Source organism: Balaenoptera ricei, chromosome 19, assembly GCF_028023285.1.
Source record: "Balaenoptera ricei isolate mBalRic1 chromosome 19, mBalRic1.hap2, whole genome shotgun sequence".
NCBI classification, from domain to species: domain Eukaryota; kingdom Metazoa; phylum Chordata; class Mammalia; order Artiodactyla; family Balaenopteridae; genus Balaenoptera; species Balaenoptera ricei.
In genome coordinates this window covers 7,273,802-7,281,995 of record NC_082657.1, presented here as the reverse complement: position 1 = coordinate 7,281,995, position 8,194 = coordinate 7,273,802, and the positions used below count along the sequence as shown (strand labels likewise).

The 8,194-nt window shown below is 57.0% G+C and overlaps 2 protein-coding genes across 2 annotated transcripts; one reads left to right on the top strand and one right to left on the bottom strand.

The window, feature by feature from the left end:
• Window positions 1–2,325: 2,325 nt before the first annotated feature.
• Window positions 2,326–3,118, bottom strand: PTH2 (parathyroid hormone 2). The gene is made up of 2 exons (XM_059905584.1): window positions 3,000–3,118; window positions 2,326–2,500 (listed from the first exon to the last, which is right to left on the bottom strand). The coding sequence occupies exons 1-2, from the start codon at window positions 3,116–3,118 to the stop codon at window positions 2,326–2,328; spliced, it is 294 nt and encodes a 97-aa protein (XP_059761567.1).
• A 2,535-nt stretch (window positions 3,119–5,653) lies between these two features.
• Window positions 5,654–7,936, top strand: GFY (golgi associated olfactory signaling regulator). Its single transcript, XM_059904039.1, has 3 exons — window positions 5,654–6,833; window positions 7,107–7,280; window positions 7,737–7,936. The coding sequence occupies exons 1-3, from the start codon at window positions 5,654–5,656 to the stop codon at window positions 7,934–7,936; spliced, it is 1,554 nt and encodes a 517-aa protein (XP_059760022.1).
• Window positions 7,937–8,194: the final 258 nt, after the last annotated feature.

Below are 8,194 nucleotides of genomic sequence, written 5' to 3'. Positions count from 1 at the left end.
GGGACACTCTGAGCTCATGTGGGGAGGAGTGAGTGTCTCTGGGTTCCAAGAAGTGGCTGGAGCCCTGAGCATTGGGCTTTCAGTCTGGAAATGGGGGTCTGGATGTTATTAGCTGTGATGGTGACTGAAGTGTGGGGATTGCTGAAATTTCCTGAGGAGAGGGGAGTAGAGTGAGAAGGGAAGGGGTTTGGGCACCATTTTGTGAAAAGCCTCAAATGCTAGGCAAGAGATTTGGGAGGAGGGACTTCCCTGGTGGTCCAGTGGTTAAGACTCCCCGCTCCCAACGCAGGGGAACCAGTTTCGATCCCTGGTCAGGAAACTAGATCCCGCATGCTGCAACGACGATTCCCGCAAATAAGACCCTGCGCAGCCTAATTAATTAATTAAATAAAAAATTTAAAAAAAGACGTGGGGAGGAAGTATAGGAAGAGCACAGGCCAAGACAGAGTTACCAGGCCCATCAGCAGACAGAGGATGAGGCTTCTCACAGGGTTGATGTGAGGCTGAAAGAGCCAATACAATGGTATGTGGAAGAGTGCCCAGCATATAGTAACTGCTCATAACATTTTAATTCTTTTTCTCCATGAGAGTAGTGGAATGGTCTAGACTTCTGAAGTTGCACAGATTTGGGTTCCAATTATCCTTCACTAGCGCTGACAACTTGGGGAAATGATTCCTGACTTTCAGAGCCATGTTTCTTTGTAAAATTTGGCCAACTCCCCATAGTTGTAAGGAATAAATACAGTTAGTTATTCATTGTTCAGTATTTCTGAATAACAGGGAAACAGGCCACACCCCACAGCCTAAGGGCCAATTAGGGCGCGGTCCGCCTCTCGGAAATGCAAATTACGGGAGAGCTTGCCAATCACCAAGCGCCAGCCCCGCCCCCTGTCCTCACGTCGACTCGCCCAGCTCCACTCTCTTCTCTAGACCAATCAGAGCGCAGTCCGTGCGAGCTGCGCCACGGGAGCTAGGTTCAGAAACCTCGCAGTCCAGTTAAGGGAGTGAGTTGCTATGGTCACCACTGAGGGGCGGGGCGGAAGTGCTGGCCGAGCCTCCAGAGAGAGAGAGAGAGAGAGAGAGAGCGAGAGAGCGAGGGAGAGGCAGATTCTGATTGGCTGCTTCCTTACTTCCTTCACCGGTGGGCCAGGTGTTTCCCCGCCTCCGTCCCGTTCCTCCAGGAGCCTAAAGCTTTTCTCCTTTCTCCTCTCCTCCCGCCCCGCCCAGGCGCCCCAATGGTCTTCCGGGAGGCGCGCAGTTAGAAAACCCTGAAGAAACTGCTGCAGGCTGCTGCAAGAGAGGCGGAAACCCTTTTCTATTTTTTATTTTATTTTGGGGGGCTGCGGCCCCGTGGCTTTCGGGATCTTAGTTCCCTGACCAGGGATTGAACTCGCCCCAGCAGTGAACGCGCCGAGTCCTAACCACTGGATCACCAGGGAATTCCTGGAAACCCTTTTCTAATAATGTGTTTGGCTTCCAGAAGGGCGTACTTAAGTCTTCTAATGGTGTATCTGGTTTAATCCTCAAAATAGGTGAGGAAAATGAGACTGGAAGGTTAGAAGCCCTTCCCAATACCACACAAGTAGGTTTAGGGGAACCCGGTTTTGAATGGCAGATGCATCTCCAGAGTCCCCCCACCGCCGCCCCCCCCAACTTTCCAATGCGCCCAAAGAGAAGTCGGGAAGTGATGCGAGAGCGGAAAAAGAGAAATTCAGAGAAAATGAGAGCCGGGAGAGAGACGGAGACCTAAAAGAAGAAAGAAAGGAAAAAAAGACACGAAGGAGACAGGCAGAGAGAAAAGAAAGTGACTAAGAATGGAAGGAAGAGTTTTAGGCAGAAAGAAGAGTCGAGAGAGGAGACAGAGATTCTCCAGAAGGCCGGGAAGCCATGAGGGTGAAAAAGAAGTATAGAGACTCCAAGAGAGAAGGACAGATACCCAGAGAGCAACAGAGAGCCAGAGAAAGAGGCAGTGACTCAGAGGGGGACAGAGACCTGGGAGGTTACAAAGAACAAGAGAAGGGGACAGAGTCGGGGGTGGGGTGGGAGCAGATATGCGAGTGGAGAGGGACAAAGGCACAGAGTGAGAGGAAAGGACAGAGCTGGGGCGGTAGTGCAGAGAGAGAGAGGATGAGTAGAGTGGGAGATGAGAAAAGAGAGAGGGAACTGGAGGTAGACGCCAGCGTAGCGGACGCAGGGCCCGCCCCCGTGCACGCACACACACACACACACACACCCTCCCACTACACACACACACACGAAGCACATGAAGGAGGCGCAGTCCCGACGCACAGCAGGGTCTTTATTAAGGTGGGGCGGGCGGGGCGCTCAGGGCGCGTCCAGCACCAGCAGCTTGTGCATGTACGAGTTCAGCCAGTGGCGGCGCTCTAGGGCGGCCAGCAGCCGCGCGCGCTCCCGAAAGGCCGCGTCGTCCGCCAGCGCCAGGCTCCGCCGCGACTGGGGGGTGACCGGACCCGCCCAAGCCCGGCTGGGGGTGTGGAGTCTGCCGGGAGATGGAAAGAGGCGGTTTCCATGTGTCCGGGCCCGCCGCCCGCCAACTGTCCTCCCCGCGGTCTAACTCGAAGCCCTGTTACTGCACCGTCTGTGGAGTGGCTCAGTCTCTGTCCCCTGTCTCTCTCTTTCTCTGTATGGGTCTCCGTCTCTGTGTTCACCAGGTTCGGAGCCTCCTGAGTACAGAGACCGAGTCTGATGCACCTGTCCGGCCCCAGCGCCCGGCGCGCGCCTGGCACACACCAAGACCCAGTAAACGTTGCTCAAGGAACAAACCCGTTCCTGCTTCGGCTCCTTTCAAGTCTCTCAAAGCCTTTCTCAGATCCTTGTGTATCTCTTTGTCTTGCTGATTCCCTGTCCACCCCCCATCTCTGTCCTCTCTCTGGGTCTCTGTTCCCCCTTTCTGAGTCTCTGTTCCTCTTTCTCTTTGGGTCTCTTCCCACCTCTCTTGAGTCCCCACCCTTCCTGGGAGACCTGGATGTCCTACGTACCTGAAGACCCCCGCGGGAGGCAGGGCGGCTCCTGAGGCGGTGCGGTGGCCCCAGGACACAAGTAGCAGCAGCAGCAGCAGTCGCGCCCGGGGGCTCCTGGGTACCTGGCGGGTCTCCATCACCTGTGGAGAGACAGGAGAGAGCTCAGTGAGGCCCGCGTCCTGGCCCAGAACAGAACCCCGGCCCCACCATCCACCCCCACTCCCCTGCAGCCCGTTTGCAGGGCCCCCTACCGCGCAGTGGGTTCCGGCAGCGAGGCTGGCAGCCCCCTTATATCGCCTCCACAACCCCCGCAGCGGGCAGTGACGCAGACCAGGGGGCTGGGGGCGCCAGGTCAACCCCCGCCCAGGCTCATTAGGAGCTGCCAGCGATAATGAGGAGCTGGGGGTGGGGGCCCCGCCGCTGCCTTAGCGGCCACCCACTAATTGGGACCAGGAGCTGGGACCTGAAGAGAATTGGGAGGGGGAGAGACAGACAGAGAAGTGGACACAGGGGGTGTGTCAGAGGGATAAAAATAGAGACCGGCGGAAGGACCATCAGAGCAGAAGCCAGAGACACAGAGAGAGAAAGAGAGACAGGGGGAAGCAACAGAAGAGGGACTGATGGGGAGAAGCAGAGACACAAAGAGATGAAGTAACCATGACAGGGAAGGACAAAGACAGAATGACAGAGAAAAGGAAAGAGAGGAAGAAAGGGAGCAACAGAGGAAGAAAGAAGGGAAAAGGAAGGAAGAGAGAAAAGAGAGGGAAAGGGACCAAGAGAGCCAGCTAGAGATGGAGGAATGAGGGAAAGAGCACGCAGAAAGACAGGAAATGGAAGGACAGCCAGCCTGGACAGAGAGGTCCAGAGATGAATCCAGACAGTGAGAAAACCAGAAAGAAAGAGTGAGAAATGGGGGGTGGGGGTGGGGGAGGGGGTTGGTAAGAGAAAGCAAAGGGTATGTGCGGGGGGAGGGGCAGTGAAGGCAGGTATAGTGACAGGCGAAATCAGGAAAGTCTTAGAGACACTGCAAAGAGGGGAAAGAGACAGACAAGGACCCTGACTTCCCTGAGGATGTGTCCAAGCCCTTCCCGGGGAGGAACTTGGGGGTGTTGTGAAGATAAGGCCCAATCCCCCTAACACTTGCTCTTAAGAGGGTGCTGTCTACACAATGGAATGGTAGACAAAGGTTGGGAAGTCCCAAAGGGCAGTAGCAATCTGAATCTCTGATTGACAGGACATGGGAACCTAGACTCATAGTTCCCCAGAGAGGAGGGGAACAGAGCCTGGCTCTGGGAAACTGGATTCCTGGATCTGAGGGGAGAGGTCTGAGGGTCCCGACTCCTGGCTCTTGAAGTGGGAGGCTACCCGAGACCTGGATTCTTGGGTTTGGGTGTAGGAGAGGGCAGAGGGCTGGGACCCCTGGCTTCACAGGGAGGAGAGCTTGGTTGGGCCACATCCCTCCACCAAATGATCCAGTCCCTAACTCCCTTCCCCTTTCCAGAGACAATTCCCTCATCTCTGTCCCTGTAAAAGTTCAAGCCTGTCGCTAGGCTCCCAGGATCCCCAGGGTGGGGGTCAGGTGCGTCATATGCACCCCTGAGACCCTACCTCCTGCCGCCCTGCCCAGAGCCATTCTGCAGCATTCACTGATTTCTGCATTCAGCTCTGCTCACCTGTTGTTATCTTGGACCCCACTGAGCAGGTAAGAGACCCCAAACCCCAAGTGACCCTGTCCCATTTGGGTGTATGCCCACCCCACCTCCACCTGACCACAGACCTAGGCATCTCTGCCCCAGACCAGCCCCTGAGACCTTGAGATCCCAGCTCCATCCTCAATAAACAGAGACCTGAGTCCTGCCCCACGGCTCTCTCCTCCTGAAGGCTGAGGAATCCAGACCCTTATACACCTATCTCTGGAGGACAAAGGCTCAGAGTTCCCAATTTCCTTCTAACTCAGGACCCAAGAGTTCCAGACACCCATTTCCTTTCTCCCCTGTAATCCAGCCCCCCTCCAAGCTTTGCTCCCTCAAAATTCTAGGCATCTGAACCTTCAAGCCTCTCTTTTCTAAAGAATTAGGAATTTAGACCCACATTTAGGGCCCTCCACCCTCTGGGAGCCAGGAGTCTGAACCCCCAGCAGCCTTCTTGACCAGGATCCAGGAGTCTCCCTCCTCCCCCAGTTACAGGCATTTAGGCCCCCTCCTCCCTCAAATCCAGGCGTTCAGGACCCCAGCCCGCAGGCGTTCCTTCTGAGCCTCCTCTAATGTAAACAACTGTTAAGTCAAGGTGTCCCCAGGGCTCTTGGAGAGGAAGAAATCCCATGCCCCTCAGAGGTCTACACCCTTCGAAGCCGAAGTCAAGGAGGTCTGGGGGCTTGGAAAGGTGTCTTTCTTTCCCAATTTTCCTGGGACCCCTTAGGGAAACAGATAAGGAAATTTACTACGACTCCCAAGAAGCCCTGTGCCTCAGTCTCCCTTAGCTACGGCGGCTACCGCCTCACAGCCTTCAGGGAGTTGCAGGGGGCTTCTCCTTTACCTGGTGCCCAGAGCTGGGCGGAGACGCGGTCTACCCGGAGACCAGTGGGCGTGGCCTCCGGAGTCGCCTCCCGGGCGACTTCTGGCTTTAACCCCTTCCTTCCCGCTCCCCCACTGCTACAGGTAAATCCCAGAGCTATGAAATCCTTCAGCCCGATCCTCTTCCTTCTCGTCTTTCTCTTCGCCTGGCTGGGTTCCAAGGCTGCCCCTTCGGCCTCACCGCCTGAGGGTTCCGACTTCTCGCGGATAGACCACCCCTCTCAGCCCTCCCCTCCTGCATCTGGAAATTCCACTCTCAATGGGAGTAACCCAGAATCCCCCAGGACCGCTTATCCTGAGCCCTGCAAGACACCTCATGCGGTTTCCCCTGAGCCCTCCCCCCTTGAATTCACTGAGACCCCCAACACTGACCTCCGAGAAAGCCCACACCCAGAGTCTCCTGAGGCCCCCAAACCTAACTCACTCAACACCTCAATATCAGAATCCCTGGACACCCTCCAAATTAAACCCTCCAAAATGACATATCCAGAACCTTCTGAGACCCCCAAACCTGACCCAACTGAAATTCCACACACAGAATCCCCTGAGACCCCCAAACCTAATTCGTCCAAAACTTCACACCCAGAATTTCCTGAAACCCCAAACCCTGCCCCTACACAAACTCCACACCAAGAATCCCCAGAGATTTCCAAACATAGCTCCACTGAAATCTCACATGCAGAAGCCCCTGAGACCCCTAATCCTGACCCCACCAAGACTTTTGACCCCAAATCTCCAGAGACCCATGACCCTGACACCACTGAGACCCCAAATTCTGAATTCCTCCAGACACTCCATCCTGACCCTACCAAAACCCCCCACCCAGCATCTCATGTAGGCCACAATCCCAACCCCACTGAAATTCCCCAAACAGAATTCCCCACTACCCCCTACCAAGATGCAACAGAGACCCTCCCAGCCTCTGATCCTGAGATCTCCACTAGTCTTCCCCCAGAAACGCCTGCACCCTTCAAGGAAGAAGTTACTGCCCTAAATGAGCTGCCCCTGAATCCCAAATCAGAAACCCTTGCAGCCACCCAGCCCGACGCCCTTAAATTGCCCACTTCAGAATCTCCTGGGACCGTTGATCTGAAAGTCCCCCAGAACTCTAGCCCTAAAGGGCCCGACGCCCTTCCTCCCTCAGCCCGGATTGTGAGGTCCCCTGCTCCTCCAGGGCCCCCCGATCAGCCCGCCCCTGTCACTCCGCGGGCCCCCCAGCGGCGCAGCCGAGGTGAGAGTGTCAACACTATCATCGTGGTGGAGCGAGTGAAGGAGACCGGTGAGGGACTAGGACCCGCACTCCTGGGTCTGAGGGAGGAGGGCCCTGGGAGCCGGACTCCTGGGTCGAAAGGAGGAGAAGGCTGTAAGCCCCTCTTCGGAGTCTGAAGCGGGGAGGAAGCTGAGGGCTGGTACTGCGGGGTCTGAGGGAGGAGACACTGGGGGCCGGGGCTCCCGGATCCAAGGGAGGAGGAGGGTGGGATCTGGATTCCTGGGTCTGAGGGTGGAGGAGGCTAGGAGTTTAGATTGCTGTTCCTGGGCCTCCTTCCTTCAGGCGTGACCCTGGTGGGGCGTCCCCGGGGCGAGACAGGCGGGGCCCTGTGCCTATTCCTCGCCGGGACCGGGCTGCTTATTGGCATTTTCCTGCTCCTGTGGTGTCTCTACCGCCGGGCGGCTCGACACCGGCCCTTCGCACACCACCGGCTCCCGAACGACGGAGATGAACCGGGTGAGCAACCCCTGTAGCGTCCCGCTCCTTGAATGCCTGCACGTTTCCTTAACCTGGTTTCGCCTGACACTTCAGGGCGCCCTACCTAAAAGTACAGGTCCCCATCCAAGGTCAGTAGAAGCCCTGAACCCTCCAGGGTCAGGTTCTGCCCCCCAGTATTCTGAAATTTCACACACACATGTCCAGTTCCGCCCCCAGCCCAGCCGGGAGTTGCCGCACGCTCGGAGCTGCAGGTCCCTACAAGCCCCGCCCCTTCCCCTCCAGGAGCGCGGCAGGCCCCGCCCCTGCTGCTTGGACGCCACGCCCCCTCGTCTATTCAGGGGCCCTTTAATTCGAAAACCCCGCTCCAATGGAAGGTCGGAATCCTCTTCCCTGTCTCCTCATTGGCCAGCGGCTCAGTAGAGGGGACAGGCCCCCTGTCAGCCTATGGATGACCTCGTTCCTTTGTCCCCACAGTTATGCATTTGGACGCCCCGAAGGACCCCTACAACCTCTACTTTTATGCGCCGAACGCCTGGGTCCCTTCACACATCGCTACCAAGCAGCCACCGCCCACCCCCCCACTGCCACCCAAGCTGCCTCCGCCGCCCCGCGGGGGCCGCCCCCAGCACCTGGAACCTCTCTCCCCCTCCACGCTCCCCAACAACTTCGTGTGAGCCCCTCAAGACCTGCACCTTCCCCAGACAGAGGAAGGACCCAGAGGTCCTGTCCTCCTGGCCCGCTTTGCTACATAGGGGTCCTCTCGGATAGAGGGTCCAACACGCAGAGATGCTTTAGATGTCAGCGGAGAACATACTCTAAGGACGAATAAATCACGTGTTCCCACAGCTAGACAACTCCTCTGGCCTAAGTCCTGGGGGAGGAGAGTGGCTGGGGTCCTAGGATCCCAGATGTGAGGAGGGAGGAGGCTGGGG

What these genes read in the sequence shown, in the direction of transcription:
- PTH2 (XM_059905584.1), bottom strand. Translation starts at nt 3,118, where the DNA reads ATGGAGACCCGCCAGGTACCCAGGAGCCCCCGGGCGCGACTGCTGCTG. An exon ending in CCTCCCGCGGGGGTCTTCAG is followed by an intron (nt 2,501 to 2,999) that starts GTACGTAGGACA and finishes ATCTCCCGGCAG; the next exon opens with ACTCCACACCCCCAGCCGGG.
- GFY (XM_059904039.1), top strand. Translation starts at nt 5,654, where the DNA reads ATGAAATCCTTCAGCCCGATCCTCTTCCTTCTCGTCTTTCTCTTCGCC. An exon ending in GGAGCGAGTGAAGGAGACCG is followed by an intron (nt 6,834 to 7,106) that starts GTGAGGGACTAG and finishes TCCTTCCTTCAG; the next exon opens with GCGTGACCCTGGTGGGGCGT. An exon ending in GAACGACGGAGATGAACCGG is followed by an intron (nt 7,281 to 7,736) that starts GTGAGCAACCCC and finishes TTGTCCCCACAG; the next exon opens with TTATGCATTTGGACGCCCCG.